General features: G+C 49.6%; 1 protein-coding gene across 1 annotated transcript in view; it reads right to left on the bottom strand.

Moving 5' to 3' along the window:
* HOXA13 (homeobox A13) overlaps positions 1-13,236 on the bottom strand; it is a 16,706-nt gene extending 3,470 nt beyond the window's left edge. Inside the window, exons 1-3 of the mRNA XM_011972290.1 lie at positions 12,875-13,236; positions 9,458-9,580; positions 4,699-4,761 (exon numbers count right to left, since the gene is read on the bottom strand). Coding sequence (XP_011827680.1) covers positions 4,699-4,761; positions 9,458-9,580; positions 12,875-13,236 — 548 coding nt within the window. The remainder of the gene's footprint in view (positions 1-4,698; positions 4,762-9,457; positions 9,581-12,874) is intronic.
* Positions 13,237-18,812: the final 5,576 nt, after the last annotated feature.

The following is an 18,812-nucleotide window of genomic DNA, read 5'->3' as shown; positions in this document are numbered from 1 at the left end:
CCGCGCCGCCGCGCAGCATTCACCGGGGGGAGAGGCGGGGGAACGTGCGGGTGGGGCAGAGAAGGAAGGGCGGCCCCATCTCCGCCCCCCTTCCCTCCCTTTATCCCAGTGGGGCCCAGACCCGCGCAACCAGGCGGGGAGGGGAGGTGGGCTCGCGATTGGGTTGCGATCTGGAGCGGTGGGGACAGGTCAGGTAATTCTGCCGGCCGTCAGGGATGGGAGAGTGGGGAGGACGGGACCAGCCTAGCTCAGAATGGGTGTTTCTTGAGGCCTCTGGGGCTGTTTTCTTTCCAGGAACCGGCGCGTATTTCTGCAGTGAGACCCTAGGACGGACATCGGCGCCTTCAGCTTCCATGGAGTTGCGATTTTGCTCCTTCCAGGGAAACAGTGGCAGGGTGTTTGCTGCTTGTCGGTTCCTGCGGATATCCTAGGACATTCCACTGGAGGCTTGGACTGCATTTAGGAGCCCCTATCCCTTCCCTGTCTACACCGTTAGTGAGCAATTTCATATGTTTGCATTTAGACCCATAGACTCAGAACGACTCATCACACACACAAACATCGTGTACACTGACACACTCACTCGCATTCACACACTTAGGTATACAGCCTGTTCCTTGCTCTGACCCTGTAACAACGCTTCCTCCTCCAGAGACTTTGAGATAGAGTGAGTGATCCGTGTGCACCATTCATCCATGCTCCCACCTTGCCAGTGTGGCTGGCTTGTTCTGGAAGGGGCTTAAGAGGAACAAGCCCCAGCTGTGCTTCTGGCTGTGACTCAAGCCCCCCTTCTGGGCTCTAACGCCTCCAGCTTCTTTGTGGACCGGACCTGACTCTCCAGGAACCTGGGAATCCACTGTTTCACTCTATTTTGGGACAAGGAAAAGGGGCTCTTTGGGGCCGCTTCCTGCCTTCCCCTCAAGTAGGATCTCCAGCCTGCAGAGGGTGCCTAGTCCTTCTTTGCCCAAGAACCAGCCCAAGAAGCCTTTCCTCTGTGCCTGGGAAATGCAACCTTTTATTGTTAGCATGGCAGGGTGTTGGTGCTGAAGAACCAAGCAGCGACCCCTCTTGCAGCTGCCATGTTTTGACGAGGGGCTCTGGGGGTCCTGCTGCTTTAGGGTCACATACTTCCACTTCCTGATTCACTACTGTGAGCTGGTGAGATGCCTAGAAGAGGAACAAGCGTTCAAAGTGAAAGTGGGCACATTACCGGAATAGTGCTGGGGAGAGTGCTGGATTCTTTTCCACCCTAGGCTGACTGGTGAGAAGCCAGGCTTGGACCTGTCCTCTGCTCCTAGCTTGCACATTCAGCCCTAAACTCAGAGCAGCATGCATACCACCACCCCCCAACACACACACCCCACCATCTGCTCTCTAAGGCCCCTGGGCTTCCTGCAGGGTCCAGACCAATGTGGCTGGGCTTGGGCTTTTATCTGTCCTGATCCTGGGTTTGTCCTGACCAATGTAAGTGTCGCCCAATAAAATCTTCTATGACCACCACACCAGCCACCCCCCACCCTTCCAAGTTTGCCCTTTCCTTCTTGACTTTTTAGCAGTTCTGGGTAAATATTGATTTGCCCCCAGTTTACTTTCTCCCTGACTGGTCATTTGCAGACTCAGGAACTAGCTTCTGTAGGGACCTGACTTTTCTGTTCCTTTCTGGCCCTTTCACCACCCCCCTTCCTCCCTCCAAGTGGCATTGTAAAACTCACAGTGACAAAGAGACAGAGTAGGGTTCGAGGCCCCTGTTCCTGGGGACTTGAAGGCGGTTTTACATACGGGTCAGACACGGCTGGAGGCCAAGGTCAAGTTGAAAGTTGCAGTCTAGCCAGCATGAGAACTGCCATGCAAGCGTGGAGACCCAGGCAGCAGCAAAAGGCCCACTGCCCGCATGCCCTCATGCTTAATTTTCTCTCTCTTTTTAAAGTTCTCGGCTCTGACTCAGTTCGGCTGCCCAGAATTTTTTGGTGCCTTCGTGGGGTTTTTGGGGCGGTGTTTACCGACTCTTCTCTGCCTCCGCCCTACTCAGCCAGGGCTTTGAGCGTCTTCAGTTTTCCAGCCAGACCCGGAAAAACGAAAACACAGCTTGGGGAGCCCCCACTAGCCTGCGCCTGTGCCAGCTCACCTCTGGCCATGGCGCAGCTGCCGGTGCACACCGCGGCCAAGGCCGGCTCCACATTCTTCCCTCCCCCGTCCACTTCACCGGAGCCCCGAACCCTGCGCACAGAGAAAGGGCCTCAGCTCCACAGACGACTGGGTCCCTCCTCACCAAAATTGATGAGACAAGATTTCATCTTGTCGGCCGAGGAGCCACAAGCAGGTTTGTCTGGAAGGGATGGTACCGGGGGAAGGCTTTGGATTGCATCTCAAATTAAGCTTTGCTCCTTAAATGTGGTTCTCTTGCCAAGAAAGAGCTTGGGGCCTGAATTATTGAGATTTATGGTGCACCTTTAGTGATCAAATTTATCTGGGCTTTTTTTAGTTCCCCCATGTTAAAACAATAACAACAACAATCACAAAAACAAAACAAAAAAAAACCTTCTCAAAACATACTTACTTAGAAGAACGCACCCTGCTTGTTCGCTTCTTGTCTTGGATCTCAATATATATTTTTATTTTTCTACCAGACAGGTCCATGGCGTCCTGGCATGCCCCCACTGTTTTCAAATGTCTACATGTCCTGTCAGTATTGAGTTGTAGCCACCAATCAGTGGAGGTGGTTTATAGAAGAAGAACAAGCTCTGAATAATTTTGGGTCTGAGTCTCAGAATTTCTACTCGCTTTTAAGGAAGAATAATCTTCCTTCCCTGTCTTCTGCTGAGAGAGATAAGACATTTCTTAATGGTTCCCAATATAATTTCTTTCCCTGCCAGGCAGCCAACAAATTGACTTGCTGTGGCAAAAGAAAGGTTGGAGGACAATTAAGGCGACTGTGCTCTGGGAAGCAAGCACAGACCCTCCTAGCATTTTTCCTCTTTTCCCAACGGCAAGGTCAAGATTTGCTTGCCTGCCGAAGTAATGGATCCTGACCTTCTGAGCTGTCTGTCCCTCTGATTTTTTGTTCTCCAGGCTCAGGAATTCCTATAGGATTGCATAGAGGCACCATTAACCTGACAATTTTATATTCTCAGACTCCTCATGGGTTAGACTGGGGAAGCCAGGGCACCCACTAGGATCGGCCGGCCGCGGTGGCACCTTAGGCATGACAGCCAAGCAGAGTGCTGCATGAGTAGAGGTGGGAGAGGTGGGAGAGGCTGCAGTCATTTCCCAGGTACTGCGTGGTGCACCGATTTCCCCAGAGGAGCCCTGAGAGGGCAGCGCAGGAAGGACTGGAGGGTAGTTTCTGCAGCAGGGCCTTTGTTTAAAGGAATTACCAGAGCATTTCTCAGTGTTCCAAAATGCCTTGGCTGACAAGGCTTCTTACCTCCTGGGATAGACCAGGGTGCCCTGCAGGGTTTGGTTGCCCAAAAGCTTCTCACTGAAGAAAAAGACTATGGCTCGGTTTTTCTGGTTGGGGGACTGGATGCCAGCCTGGTCCATGGGGCTCTGGGCTCCCAGCGTTGGAGGAGAAAAGGACAAAGGGAAACCAGGTTTTAATCGAGTTTGATTTTCATTAGCAAATGAAATTTACCTGCTCTCACTTTAACTCCGAGGAGGCTGTCAGTGCTGCTCCCTGGCACCATTTCTTTGCATTCATCCAGCATTAGGATAAACATTCCTTGGTTGGTTCTAAAGACACTTTGTATTTCAGGATATTCATGTGCTTTTAATGTATCCAAGCAGCTTTACAAGCCACTTTTGCAGAACATCTTAACCCACTCTCACCCACCCTAGGTGGGCTGGGGCACAGAGATAATGTCAAAGGAAGAAAGATCCAGAGGAAAAACTGGTTGAGGGGCTGAGGAGAGAGAAAGAGAAAAGACAAAATCGTCAAACAGTGTAGCACCTCTGAAGCCAAACTTGAGCAGATCATTTGGGAAAGGAGCAAGTGGGGGACCGCTCTGCTTACGGAGGGAATTTTGAGTGTCCCCATCAGGTGGAAGCTGTACCCTCTTTCTTAAGGTGAAAGGGTTGGTAGGTCCTGAGATCTGGGTTGAAGTTAGCCAGTGGACAGGGAAATGGCGCATTGAGTCACTCACTCAAGCTTTTGTTCTAGATTTTTGTGCATTTGAAACAATAATAAGGCAGTAAAAGGCTTGAGGCTGGGGGGATAGTTTTGGGCTACGGTCACTGTGGTGACCAAATGTTAACATGGTGAAAGTGGAAGTGCAAGGTCCAGGAAGATCCACAGGGACCCCCAGTTTGCCTTTAAGATCCCTTCATGGGGTGGATCTCAAGGACAGCAGATTTTTGGAGGAGCAGCTCTCCTGCTGCCTGTAGAGTTCTTTTTTTTTTTTCCCCCCCCCCAGGTACCACAAAGCCACTAGTGCACAGGGCCTCAGAAAATACGGCAGGAGCTCAAGGAAAACTCCAATTTGAGTACAGCCCTGCCCTGTTTCCCCCAGAGAGTCTCTGAGCAAGGAGATCTCCACCCGACACACACCATTTCAGAACAACCAGGTTCCAGACTCCCATGAGCAGCATCCTCCATTGCAAAGCCTTGGCCAGCCGCGCCTGGACTCCCCAGAGTTGGCGCAAACTCCGGCCTCCAAAACTCGGCTCTGGGAGGCCTAGGTGACTCCGAAGCCGGCGGCGGCCGCGGCCGCGGCAGCGGCGGCGGTGGTGGAAGAGCTCTTTCCTCCGACAGTGCCTCTGATCGCTCTTCACTAGAGCTGGAGACAGCCTTCGCGTAAAGGACCGGAGCGTGAGTTAGAAGCAGAGGGAGCTTGGAGAAGGGCTCGGCCGGAAGGAGGAAATGCCTTCTCGCAGTGCGCGGCCAGCCCGCGGGGGACACCGGCTTGCTGGACTGTGGGGCCCCTGCCACCCAGGGAGTGACCTGCGGGTCACTCAGCTGGGGCGCTGGGCGAGCGCGGGACGGCCCGGAGAATTCCGTCCGGCTGCGACGTGAAGAGGACGGGGGTCTCTGTACCCGACTCTGCCACTGGCCCAAAGGAATTTTACCCTCGGGCGCCCACCCCCACCCTAGCTTGATGCTTACACCCGCAACAAAACAGGAAACCAGGACTGGGCAGTTCATTCTTTAAGTCAACAAATACACTGAAGACTTCGAGCGTTTGAAAGAAGTAGGGGGTTTGCACGAAAGCCGGGCTCGGCTTTCTCGCTGAGAAAGCAGCGCAGGCAGCCAGGCGGCCTGGGCCCGCGGGGGTCCATCTCGCCCTAGACTCCTAAGAACTCCCACGGCCCTGTTCCCAGCTGCGAATTCTTAATGCACAACGCGACAGAGGGAAGGAAATTCACCAGCGCAGCGACGAGGAAGGGGAACTCAGGACCCCTTCAAGTACACACTGAGGTGTGATCAGAGTTTTATGGGCACGTTATATACTGTAATTATAACGATGTGTGTGCCTCGATATGCACGCACATTCACGCGTCAAACGTGCGTATACACACAGAGTGAATGTGCGCATCCAATGTCATGTGGGTGAAATACAGGCATCATAACCAGTCCTACGAAAAAAAATTCACCCTGTCGGACCAGCCTGGTGACATACTTCGCTGGCTCATCTCCTAACTCACTTTTCCGACCACTCACCATTCCCTCTCCTGTGGCTTTGTAAATACACCTGTCCCCCGTGGAAGGTGAGTCCTGGACTGGCGTTGCCCGGTTCACATGTCCTCCCCAGAACCTCCATCTGGCTCCAAGGACCCTAGCTGAGCGGGTTTAGAGCACCCGGCACTGTTCAAGGAGGAGCCGCTGTTCCTTTGTCCCGTGGCTCCAGCCCCGTTCCGCCCAGCTCTCAGGGAAACGAAGCGCTCAGTACGAACTTATGATATTAGTTTTTATGGGTATTTACACTCTGGTGAGGGGAGCTGACTACGGAAGCTCCATCAATCAGCCCCCAACCTTGGGTTTAGATATTCAGTTTATGGGTTGGGAGAGGGAGTTTACCGGAAAGAAAGCATCAGGGTTGGCCGCTGACTCCAGAGAAGTGAAAAGGGAGTAAGGTCGTTTTCTGTTTCTGGAAATCAAGAATTAGGAATGGGCAACTACAGGTGCTAACCAACAGACCACTTTTTTGTTTTTTGGTAGCCCTTTGGCAGGGATAGTTTTTCCACCTTTGCCCCACATAGTTGTTTTTTTTTTTTTTTTTTAAATCCTTTTATTATGGACTTTGTCAAACACACACACAAGCATAACAAACCCCTATGTACCCAGCTCCTAGTTTTGACCGCTATTATAATTTCATCTTCAAATGTTTTATTATCCACTTCCTCTCTCTCTCTCTTTAGTATTTTGAAGTAAATCCCAGATAGTGTCACATCATTTCACCCCCACCATAGGATTTCGAAGATCTGTTATATTTCAAGATTGAGCAAAAGGACTTGAAATGGGGTTATTGCAATGAAACTCTAGAAAAAACCTGAGGGTTCACCCAGGAGTAAGCTGGACAAAAGAGGGGTTTGAGAGGTAGACCCATCTTGCCTAAAAATCTTGTCTCATCTTTCTAAAAATTACATATGAAAGAGGAAGATTTATGTTACCTTTTTATATGAGTGAATCGTCCTTTAATAGAAAATTTCTGTTGCTGTGTCAGAATTATGGGGGAACACAAAAAACATACCTCAGTCCTTAGTGTGTCCTAAATTGACATATATTCACTTATTAGTGGATAAATGACTATATTCCATTTCAGCACAACTCCTCCCCTGGTAGAAACTCAAAAGAAATTTCTAATGATTAAACTAGGAAAGTTTGCACTGAATTGATGGCTCATCAGAACAACTGCAGTTTTCAGAAAGAAATTCAATGCCGAGCATTGAAAATATCCCCCTAGCAATAAGGGATTTTTAAAGAAAAGAATGAATAAAGGTGTTATGGTTTCTTTTGTTTTAATCTGGTAGTCTAATTTACAATGAGCATGATTCTCCCCATCGAACTCTGAAAGTGACTTAACTGAAAGCCTTGGCGACTTCAGAAAGCAAAACGGTAAAAACAGAAAATAGCACACTGTTGAATTTGACAACTTTTACACTACCCGGCTGCTTAATAAATTCTGACCCCACTTGTCTGAGTTGATACTGATCATCTTTTCTATGGCAGTATTTTGTATTTGGGTTGTTTATGGTTTCTTAATTAATTTTTTTGAGTAGTGATTAAATATCTGGGATGCTTTTACACTAAGCATATAAATTCTCATATAAATTCTACATTAAGCGTATAAATTAGAAAAGAGCTATTTGATGAAACTCATAAGAGGTATGTAAATTTAAAAAGAGAAGAAAGTGTGTGTACATATTTTACAATAATCTCGAATGACTCCAACTTTATGTTGCAGAAGCCATGAGCTCTCTGCCCACTGTCTGTGGGGTATCAGCAATATCGACTCCTACCAAGCCTTGGGCACAGTGGTGGGTTTATGGATCCTATGTCTCTTGATCCTAAGATGGAGTTCACCACAGGGGTGAGGGCTTGGGTCAGGGTAAGGGTGGGGACTGTAGAAGTCAAACAATTCGGAGGAAGAGGGAGAGGGGAAGAGAGAAGTCACAGACAAGCCAGGAGACAAAGAGGAAGGGAGAGATGGGAGGGAGAAGAATAAGAAGCAATGAAACTGTAATTCTCCACAAATATTTAAGCTACAGCAGCTCAAAGATGGCCTGTTTTTAAAGCTTAGCAGAAGCCCATTCTCTGCTGAAGCCTGTTCTTTGCGGAAGCCTGGCTGGGGGGTAGTGGGGGTGGTGCCGCTGTTGAGTCTTCCTTGCCTTTTAGGTCCCAAGCCTCCCTGTGATTTCTGTAACTGCTCAAAAACAACCTGGGCTTTGAGAATCTGATTATTGTCCGGAGTTAAATGCAGGCTCGACCTTCTCCCCATAGAGAGTCCAAACACGTGAATTCCTGCTGCTATCAGCTTCAGAGGCAGAGGTCGAGAGCTGAGCTTGGGACAACCCTTCAAGCCTGCTAGCAATTACCTGCTCTCAGCCACTTTTTAAAAGGCCATATTTCTTTACATTTCTAGGATCTAATGTGAGGTTATGTCAGGTCATGGGACCCTAGGCTGGTGCAAAGTAATTTGATGTCACCAAGAGCAAGCAGACTCGTTTGTCACCCTGAGGAATAGAAGTCCGCGTAATTTCTGCTGGGAGCAGAGCAGAGTTGATTGGCTGGGGGTGTGGAATCCAGCCAGGGGTCCAGTGTGGGCCTAACCAGGTGAGCTGGGAGGGGACTTTCTGGATCGTGGTGTGTGTGTGTGTGTGTGTGTGTGTGTGTGTCTGTTTGTCTGTCTGTCTGTCTCAGGTTGAGAGGATTAAGGGATCAGCTGTGCTCCAAGCACACACAGCAGCCCATTAGAACTCAGTGTGGAACCTGGACTGATACAGGCGCTTGGATCCCAGGTTCACTTGTGATATGATCCAGGTCTCAGTTTTTCTGAAGTTAAGTCTGGTTAGCCCAGCTGCAGTCCTTTCTTCCCCTAACCCTTACCCACTGCTACTTTAATAGTCTGTAGCTGATTAAATAAAACATAAGGGAGTCTTCCTACCTGAGGTTTATCCAGTCAGTAGGTGATTGGTGGGAGCACAGAAGGAGTCATAGCCTTTGTACTCCTTTGGGGAAACACTTCTGTGAGTGACAAGAGATGGCTAATGTCTCAGTGAAGGGTTTCAAGGCATTTGCTAGAATATCCTCTTCCACCATTTCCAGTTCTTCCATTTTTTCAGGGGGGGTTGTAGGTGGTCGTGTAACAAAGCCAAAGAACAGGGTCCCTTGAGCCTTCATTTGAGAATCAGGGAGAGTGCAAATCCTGGAGGAGTATAGGTAGGCAACTTGATGGGTAAAATGAAAAAGGAAGAAGCTGCTTCCCAGAGGCTGGGCCGATCGATGCTAGTCCCAGGGACTTGAGCATGACAGGGTGGGGGTCCTTCTACAGAAGGCCTGGAAAGTCTATCAGTGGAGCTGCCTGTGGGGGCTCCACAATGTCCTGGGATTAATACATTGAAATGTGGAACATGGTTCCTTGGCCTTCTGTATCATTCCCAAAAGGAATATACTGGTGCCACTCTCCTGACAATTTTAGGATGATCTAATGCCACAACTAACAGACTGAGACAGCCTGGGCAACATGGTGAAATCCAGTCTCTTAAAAAAAACACACACAAAAATTAGCCAGGTGTGGTAGCATGTGCCTGTGGTACCAGCTATGGGAAGGCTGAGGTGGGAGGATCGCTTGATCCCCAGCAAGTCGAGGCTGAAGTGAGCCGTGATAGTACCACTGTGCTCCAGCCTGGGCAAAAGAGTGGGGCCCTGTCTAAAAAAAAAAAAAAAAAAAAAAAAGACAGAGAGAAGAACTCAGACTCAGACTCAGACTCAGTCACAGTGGTCAGCAAAGAGGCATGTCCCTACAAGGGGGGACCCCATTTGAAGCAGGTGAAGGCATCCAATAGAGAACCTGCAGTGAGCATCTCCGAGGCACATGGGGAGGCCTGCACAGACTTCTCCATCTTTTGGCCATAAGGTTCGCAGGTGCTGGCGGGGCCAGAGGAGCTCAGATAAGAGCCAGCTCTCTATATGTGGCGCTCATTTCCATGGGGTAGTGAGAGAGGCCAATCCTTCACAGAAATTAGAATCTGGATGCAAGAAGGCAGCCAGGATCAGGTCTGGCCGGATGGCCCCACGGCAGAGATGGGGAAAATGTCACCTTTGAATCCTAAGAAGCTAGGCTCCTGTGCTCTGCCAAAGGCCCTGTGGGCAGCAGTCTGTAGTTCCAGAGGTTTTGCATGCGGGCCTCTGGCCTCACTTAACTTCTGCAGCAATCTGCTGGTCCCCAGAGCCACTCAGTACCCTTGAGGAGAACCTACATATGGGCGCTCCAGGGATCTGCCGGCCTTAGGATCAGGAGCTCCAGAAAGGGTTAGATGGGAATTCAGAGATCCTGGGCCGGGTGCTTTCGGTGGACAGCTAGATCTTTCTTTCAAGGTGGAAATTGCGCTCTGCCCTGGGTGGGAGCCCAGCCCCAGCTCTGCAATCATGCAGGCAATAGAGTAAGCACTCCACTGTCGACGGGGAGGCCAAGGAGAGAGAGGCTTCTCTTTGAGGCCTCCGACCCCCATCCAATCCAGGAGGTTGCAGTCGCTGTGGGCGGCGGCGGAGGATGCTCGCAGGACACCGCTGTAGTTGCGACCTCTTCCCGCTAGATGTCTTCCCAGTTATAATCGGAATTGAAGGACGCTGTCTCTGCTCCTCGGGCCGAGACTCGGTTTCCCCTGCTCCTTTTTGAAGTCTGGCGTTCCTCTGTGAAAGCTGACTTTTCCCTTTTTTTCCTATACTCCCCTTCCCGCCCTGCGCTCTAAATCCTGGCTCTGGAAATCCACCCGAATCAAATGCTGGCTCCCTGCGGGCCCGCGTCGGAGCCGCTCACGCCATTGGAATCTTTTTATGACCTTTGATGTGTTTAAATAACATGGCAAGTCTGAGCACACACCTCGGATTAAACTTTAATCGGCTGCAGTCAAGGTCGCCCAGGTGGTAAACGCGTTTCCTCCGACGTCTCCTGGCAGACGCTGCGGGGTCCAAGGTCTGGGGAAAAGCCCTAGGCCCCTGCCATACCCTCCTGCCTCTGTCAGGCCTGGGTGGGGGCCAGGCCCAGGGCCACCCCATCGAGTTCCAAAGAGGACTAAGGAAATGGGATCGGAGGTAGACACCCAGGGTGGGCTAATGATCTGAGCACAGTTTTTATAGCTACTAGACAGAATAGTTAAAAATTCCAAGAAGCACTTTCAATTTCCCCTGACTCCAGAAAATGGTTGAGGGTCTACTCATGGTCAGTGCCTTACTGCCTCATCCCCATGGCTCTGCTCCCCTAGGGAGAAAGGGGGTGCTGGTAATGATGGTGTGGCCAAGTTAGCTGATTGTTTTTAAGGTCGCCAGACCCATAAACTGTAGGCCAGGATCTAGAACCCAGGCTAAAGCAGCCTTTCTGTGTGTCAGGCTAGACGAGGTTAGCTTCAGTTTTATCTGGGCTGAGTCACTGGGTCTGAGCATATCTTTCTGAGCCAGTATACCTGGCATGGAGAATTGTCATGGGCAGTGTTTAGGAAAAGCTCCAAGAATAGGGCAGCATGTATAGTGAGAGCTACCACTGTGCTTTTAAAAAAGAGAGGATGTACAAAAGAGCTAGAAGGACAGACAAGTCATCAGTAACAGTGGCCACCTCTGGGAAGAAGTGGTGTTCAGAGAATCTGAGTAGAGAATTTTTTTTTCTATAAAATTTTTTGTATTGTTTGTGAAGAGAACCAATTGCATCTATTAGCTATTGGGGTTATACTTTTCAGAAAACTGGGTACCCTATGTATCTCATGGCCAAATATTCCTTTGGGGAATTTCCTCCACACATTATACCAGACTTGGATTCAGGGGAGAACACTGAAATAAGTTACCCCAAGGCTTGAATCTTTGTCTTATGGACATCAACTCAGATTTCCATCCCCTGGGAGAGGTTCTCAGGCCTCTCTCTCTGGGCTTACCCCTAACTTGTAAATGAACATGCCAGCCAAAGACATAAAGCCCCAGCCATTCACAAAAGAGAACTCCGTTGTCTCAAAACGAATTAAAGCCTGATATTCAATTTCCCCCCAATCCCTGAGTGCCTAGGGGTTTGTAGAAAAGGCCCACAAATGACCCTCCAGACCAGAGATTCCCACAGTCCCTTGACATGTATATTTGGTTTGTCAATTCTTGTCTTGAAGACACTATCAAGTGTCTTCAAGGGCCACATACTAGACTGACCTATTGATCTCTTGACTTAGAGATAACACTATCACTGTCTAAAATTAGTTCTCAAAGTGCTTCTTCATGGCCTTCTGGGGGCTGTTAATACTCTTTATCTTGATCTTTGTAGTAGCTACACAAATGTATACATATATAAAATTCAGTGAACTGGGGGCTTAAGATTTGTATGCTTTGCTATACGTAAGTTATACGGTAATAAAAAATTTTTTAAGTGTTTCCTCCTAACAACCTGTGAAGTTGGTCCCGAGGTTATTATAATCATCTCCATTTTACAGATAAAGCAACTAAGACTCAAGGGAAGCTAGAGTCCCAGGCCTCTGTGGAAGAAAATAACCAGCCAAAAACTAACCAGCAGCTTCTTCCTCTGGGTCTTGCTGCTTCAATATCCAGCTTTCTTTTCCAGCAGATTTTTCAGGTGACAGGAGCCGGCTCAGTATAGAGACGCTCTTTTCAGAGAGATTGTGAGGTAGGAACATGTAGTCTGCGTCTTCTTCAAATTTTTTAGTCTTCGAGTAGGGAGAGAGTCAGGGAGGGCACGTGCCCAGAGGGTGTGGGGTCTAGAGGGCCCCACTTGTGTGCCTCTAATGAGGAAGAGAGCCCTCAGGGCTTGGAACATATTTTCTTCTCCTTATTCTAGTCCTCCAAGCCCACACGCATCCGAGGCTCAGGAGACCTCTCCAGGCGACCGAACCCTCCCGCTGAAGTCCCTCACTTCTGCCCCGTTTTTTCTCAAAAGCACCGTCGAGGTGGGGTGGGGGTGTTCTGAAATAACGGTGGCTGCAGTTAGATGGCTGAGGACACAGAAAGCGGTTGTTATTTATTCCAGGCACCGTCACAAAAGGCTTCCAAAAATATCGAGCCGAGATATTTTATTATCCAGCCTGTCTGCAGCCTGTAATTATGCGTTCAAGATGTTTAATGTGTGCAAATGCATTAGCCGCTTTCGCTGGTGAAAACCCTAGCTGGGGGCGGGGTAGAGGCAAGTCTGGAGATAATTATGTCGTACAGTCGCAAACATTATTCCATTCTTACTGTAAACGGCCCCGGCCACCTTTACGAGAAGCCAAGAAACAGAGTGACTTCGCAGCGTTTATGCGGGCAAACTGAGATCTTTTTGTTTCTCTCCCGGATTGTTCGAAGTGTCTATCAGGCGGCTTCGATGCCAGGTTCAAAGGCGCGCCAGGGAGAGGGCGCCCCGCAGAGGAGCGCAGCGGAAAGGCCCACGCAGGTCCCCGGTGCCCGCGGCCCTCGAAGGCCGGACCCTGCGTCTTGGCCAGGCACTGAGTGGCAGCTGAGACTGGTGGTCTGGAGCTCTCACGGCCGCGGGCAGGCCCCTTCTTGGGCAGGGTCGGGCATTCCAGCTGTCCAGGGCTCTTCGGCACCTTCCTTCCCATCGGGTCGCTCTTCCCTGCTCCCCAGACTCGACTCCTCCGAAGCTGCTCCGGGTTGAAATGTGACCGCTAGGCCGACGCCCTGGGCCCGCGAGCAGTTCTCGAAAGGTGCAGACTGAGCCCTTCCTGGGGTGGGGTGCGAGTTGGCTCTCGCAAGGCTGACCCAGGGTGAACTTGCTATTTCGGGTCCCGGGTGCTGCAGGGCCAGGAGAACAGCTGGGATGGGGGACCCCCGCCTCCACCTCCGGTCCGGCACATCCGCGCCCTGTCAGGTCCCCCTCCCGCCTCTTCGATGGCCAAGGCGTGCGCCAGGGCTATCCGGGAACCTTGTAAGGCCTCGTGCTGGCACCTAACCGCATTCGAGACACACGCACCTCGGCCTCCTCCTATGTAGTCTGCGGCCCCGCCTGCCAAATGAGAGTGACCAGTGCAGGGACAGATGGCCAGGCTGGTGGCCGACCGCCTGAGGGACAAAGGCGAGCATTCACAAGACAACAGCAGCCACCGGCTCCCCGTATTTCCATTTCGCTCAGGCTTTTAGGACAAAATCAACAGGGCCGCAGAGTGGTGCAGGCTCTCACCTCGGGTGACAGCCTGGAGAGCCACTGGTTCCGCGACCCTCAGCATGAAACTCCTCAAGGGCGGCCCTCCAGAGGCAGGGGAGAGGCTGCTGCCGGCGCCTGCCCGAGGGCTTCTCTGCGGGAGGAGGGCAGGCACCCCACTTGAGTCACTGCCCGCGCCCTCAGTGTCCTCTCCTTTCTCTTTAATAAAGACTGGATTTTAAAACTCGTTTTAGGGCGCTGATTTAAAACCAAACCAAACCAAACTACTGGGTGCTCGTGGGGTGGTGTGGGACATATTAAAAAAAACTTGTGTGGGATCCAGGGTGCATTTTCTGGGGCCTGGCAGCGCTGCTGCAGCCCCAGGGCATGGAGAACAGGCGGGAATGGAAAGATCCGGGAGGATGATGAAACCCCAGGGAGGGAAACGCTCACACAGAGAGGAAAAACAAAACCCACTAGACGTGATTTGTTCCTGCTCCAAATGAATCATCTAAAGAGAATCCCTTTGGGCTACATTTACTGGGGCTTAGGGTCTGGGGCCCTCAGATCCACCAATGGTGGGGGCAGTTCCCTGAAATCTGCACTCCCAATCTCCCCCGTGAAGGTGTAGGCTGTAGCTACAAAGGGAAAAGGAGAGGAAGAGGCTAGTAGGATTCCTGGGTGGCTGCAGCCCCAAAGTAAACCCCATGCTTTGAGTGCCTCTGCATAACAAAGTTTCCCAGGCCCCCCAGACTTGGAGGGGGGTGGTTAGTTATGCAGCAACTAGTCGTTTGGGAACAGCAAGACCCTGGCAGGAGGTACAGACTAAAGCTTTCAGGTTCCTGCCTCTTGTTCTTTCCTCTCCCGTGTCTGCCTTTCTCTCTCCCACCTTTCCAGAGAGTCAGGCCTCCAGGGGCAAGTGGCTTTGTTCTGAGGCCCTACCTGGATGGGCCAGAGAGACTGGGAAGTTTAAGGCCAGGTCTCACTTTTGGTTCAGATTTCAGACACCTCAGAGGTGGCTATAACTTAAAGCCTGCAAAAATAAACTTTAACCACATTCGGGTATCCCCCAAGCCTATAGCTTTGAAGGCCTAAAATATACGATCTTTTAACTTAGAGGCTGCTGGGCTGAGCAGAATTTCCTAAGCAAGAGGGGACAGGGAAAAAGGCCATTGTTTCTGTAGATATCCAGGTTCAGTTCAAAATCAGGGCTCACTGAAAAGGGCATGTGTCTGTGACTGCTCTCTTGAATGTAATTTTTGTGTCTCTCTCTCTCTCTTGCTCCCATAGAACTGTGCCCTCACAGCAATCCAATGTTTGATTCTCCCTATAGAAAGCAAATCTGATCGGGGTCTTCTTTACTCTCCTCCTCCTTCTCTTCTTTCTGCAGCCCATTCAAAAGAACCTGCAGAAACACAGAGAGACCCATGAGGAGTCTCTTGCCACTGGGACTAACTCTGCCTGGGATCCAGAGACCAGAAATGGTGAGTGGTTTTTCTTCAAAGGCTGCTTGGGTCCTGGGGCTGGGATTGCCTGCACAGCGAGAGGGCCTCCCTTGCAGCTGCACCCAACCAGGGAAAGGGGTGGAAAGAGTTTTTGAAGGACTCCAGAAGATGGTAAGCAGAGCCACCTGGAAGACCTAGATTTCTCAACTCTACATCTCCTGGAGGAGGGATTCTCTCCTGGGAGTGATTGGTGCCAATTCCAGTTTCCAGATTTGGTTTGCCTGCCTAGGAAAATTGGAGCCTCATTTAAATCTTTTCCTAGAAGTCGTATGCTCATTCTTTGGCTTTCTGTTTTCTATTAGCCAGAGACTCATGTAAGATAATCTATGTTTCTCCCTCTGACCTCTGAAACATGTAATTTGGGGGAGATACTGTATTTAAAATGCCAGTCCCAGTAATGAGCCCAGCTTAGCAGTGTGAGCTCCCACCCTCCCCTTAATGAACAGAGCTGTCGAGAAATAATTTCACTTTGATCTAGTTTGTGACCTGAGTTCTTGGCTTAAAGAAGACTGGGCAGCTAATTGGATTCTTCAGTTGCCTTTAATCTCCACCTCAACACTTGGAACCTGACCAAGCTGAATTAAAACAAGTCTGATAAACAAGATGTAGCTGGCTCCCAGGTTAACAGCAACAAGAAAATCCCCACCACCACTGTGGGGTTTAATGATCACAGCGTGGTTGGCACCTCACAAAAAACATGAAGCTGTAGGCCCGCAAAACCTGCAGCACGGAAGTCTTCAGAATCCTTTCCCCTCCCTCCTAGCCCCCTGGATGTAGCTTAATTAGAAAGAGAAGGAGGGGTAGTGGGAGATGGGGAAGAAAAACTTACAGTTGGTGAAAGGATCAGGTTGGGGGTTCATCTCAAAGGGAGGCAGGACGTTGAGGAGACTTTGTCCCTGGGAGAGGAAGCAGGCCGAGCCTTTGAGGGCTGGACAGTAAAGATTGCAATTTGAATTTCCAACTGTGTTTCAAGAATGAGGGGATGCAGGAGGGAAATAGGATATGAGGGGCAGGGTTATGCAGCCTGGCGGGCTGGGAATCATGGATTGTATTTAATCTTTTCAGATGCCAGGGTTTTGTGTTCTAGAAGCAAAGCAGAAGGAGGAAGGAGTCTGCTAGACCTCCCCATTCTTAGTATGGGGCCTGAGAAGGGATTCTCTTGGACTCCCCTCCGGATGCTCCTGTCTGCTGTCTGCCTAAGTGGCTGGAGGAGTTCTGAGGGAATGCTTTCTCCAAGGCAGCAGGGGTTTGCTCTAGGCCAGGATTTCTCAAACCTCCGCAATATTGATGTTTTGGGCTAGATGATTAATTCCTTGCCATGGGGGCTGTCCTGTGTGTTGTAAGATGTTTACCAGTATCTTTGGCCTCTACTTATAGATGCCAGTAGTGCCTACCCCAGTTAAGACACCCAGAAAAGTCTCCAGACATTGTCAAATGTCCCCTGGGGGGCAAAAATTGCCCCCACTTAAGAACCACCAGTGTAGACCTCTGTGAGGCAGGCATTTCTGGGAAAAAAGTGTAGTGCTTTCCTTGAAATGATCTTTGTATAGTTTCAGAGAGCTAGGGGAGCAGGGCAGGGTACTCCCGCTCCTTCTTTGAACCTCTCCAGCAGGGCAGATCATGAATTCCTTCCCAGGGCTGTCTTGATCTCCTTATTGAAGGTGCTACACTTTCATTAAGCCTTTGAGCAAGGACTTTGAGCTTCCAGGGCATACAATCTGAATCTTTAGATACACTGAATCCAGGACAGGTGTGTGTGTGGGTGGGGAAGGTGATGGGGGGCTAGGTGTATATATGGGTCTGTCTAAGATAAATGCTAGGGAAAAGATATCCAGGCCTCACCTTTTCCTGTAGCTTTGAAAGCTCTTTCTTTGGCATACTTGGCCTTGAAGTGGGAAACAGCTGGGTTTTTGTAAAACGGTTGTTGAGGTTATCAGGGAATGGAAAGCCTATTACACATATTGAGGTGAGAGGTAGTGTCTAGGATGCTGTTACCAGATTCTTATGCAGTAGGTAGTCTTACAGCTCCTACCCATCTCTTCCCTCTAGCTCTGACTCTCAGCAAGCTCCACTCACATAGGCTTTCTGGAAACTGTTAAGATCCTAGAAAGTAGGAGCTTGACATAATTTATTGAACACTTGGTATTACTATTATAATGCTGACGGAAAATATTTTAAAAATAAGAGGCTGGGCATGGTGGCTCACGCCTGTAATCCCAGCACTTTGGGAGGCAGAGGCAGGCAGATCTCAAGGTCAGGAGTTTGAGACCAGCCTGGCCAATATGGTAAAACCCCGTCCCTACTAAAAATACAAAAATTAACTGGGCGTGGTGGTGGGCACCTGTAGTCCCAGCTACTCAGGAGGCTGAGGCAGGGGAATCATTTGAACCTGGGAGGCAGAGGTTGCAGTGAGCCGAGATCATACCCCTGCAGTCCAGCCTAGTGGACAGAGTGAGACTCCACCTCAAAAAAAAAAAAGAATTTTATCACAATCCAGACATCTCAACCGGATCCATCCACCCTTTTCTGTCTTCTCTCTTTCTTTCTCTCTCTTTCTTTCTTTCTCTCTCTCTTTCTTTTTCTTTCTTTCTCTCCCTCCTTCCATCCCCTATCCTTCCCTACCTCCTTTCTTTCCTCCCTCCCTCTCTCCCTTCCTCCCTTTCTTTCTTCCTTTCATTTTCTTTCCAGAATATGTTCACATAGAACACAAATGAAGGATGGTAAAGATTAAGAGAAATTGATTAATTGACAAAGACAGTTCTATCAAGTTTGCATTGCAATAATAGCAATGACAATAGGGTTAAGTTATGTGACCCTTATATATATTTTTCACATCTAGAGTAGGTTATAGCCACTTTGGGCTAGGCATATTTAGCCAGATGAATTAAGCTTTAGGTATTTGACTAAAATCACTGGTTGAGTGCTTACAGAGTGTTCATCACTTTACAAATGTTAACTCATGTAAACTGTTGAACACCTCTAGGAACTGTTATAATCATCTTCATCTCACAGATGGTGAACAGAGGCCTAGAAAGCTTAAGTAACTTGCCCAAGGTCATCCAGCTACTAAGGGACAACACTAGGATTGGACTGAGGCATTGGATTTAGGGTCCATATTTTTTTTTTTTTTTTTTTTTTTTTTTTTTTTTTTTTTTTTTTTTTTTTTTTGATACAGAGTTTCACTCTTGTTGCCCAGGCTGGAGTGCAATGGTGCGATCTTGGCTCACCGCAACCTCCGCCTCCCAGATTCAAGCGATTCTCCTGCCTCAGCCTCCCGAGTAGCTGGGATTACAGGCATGCGCCACCATGCCTGGCTAATTTTTGTATTTTTAGTAGAGACAGGGTTTCTCCAAGTTGGTCAGGCTGGTCTTGAACTCCCAACTTCAGGTGATCTGCCCACCTCGGCCTCCCAAAGTGCTGGGATTACAGGTGTGAGCCACCTCGCCCAGCTGGGTCCATATTTTCAACAACTAATTTCTGCTGCCACTTGTTAATATGCTGGGTAGGGACAGTGGCCCAGGGGACAACTGTT

This window comes from Mandrillus leucophaeus, unplaced genomic scaffold (assembly GCF_000951045.1).
Source record: "Mandrillus leucophaeus isolate KB7577 unplaced genomic scaffold, Mleu.le_1.0 Scaffold128, whole genome shotgun sequence".
NCBI classification, from domain to species: domain Eukaryota; kingdom Metazoa; phylum Chordata; class Mammalia; order Primates; family Cercopithecidae; genus Mandrillus; species Mandrillus leucophaeus.
The sequence above is the reverse complement of the archived record's forward strand: the minus strand, read 5'-3'. Positions and strand labels throughout refer to the sequence as shown.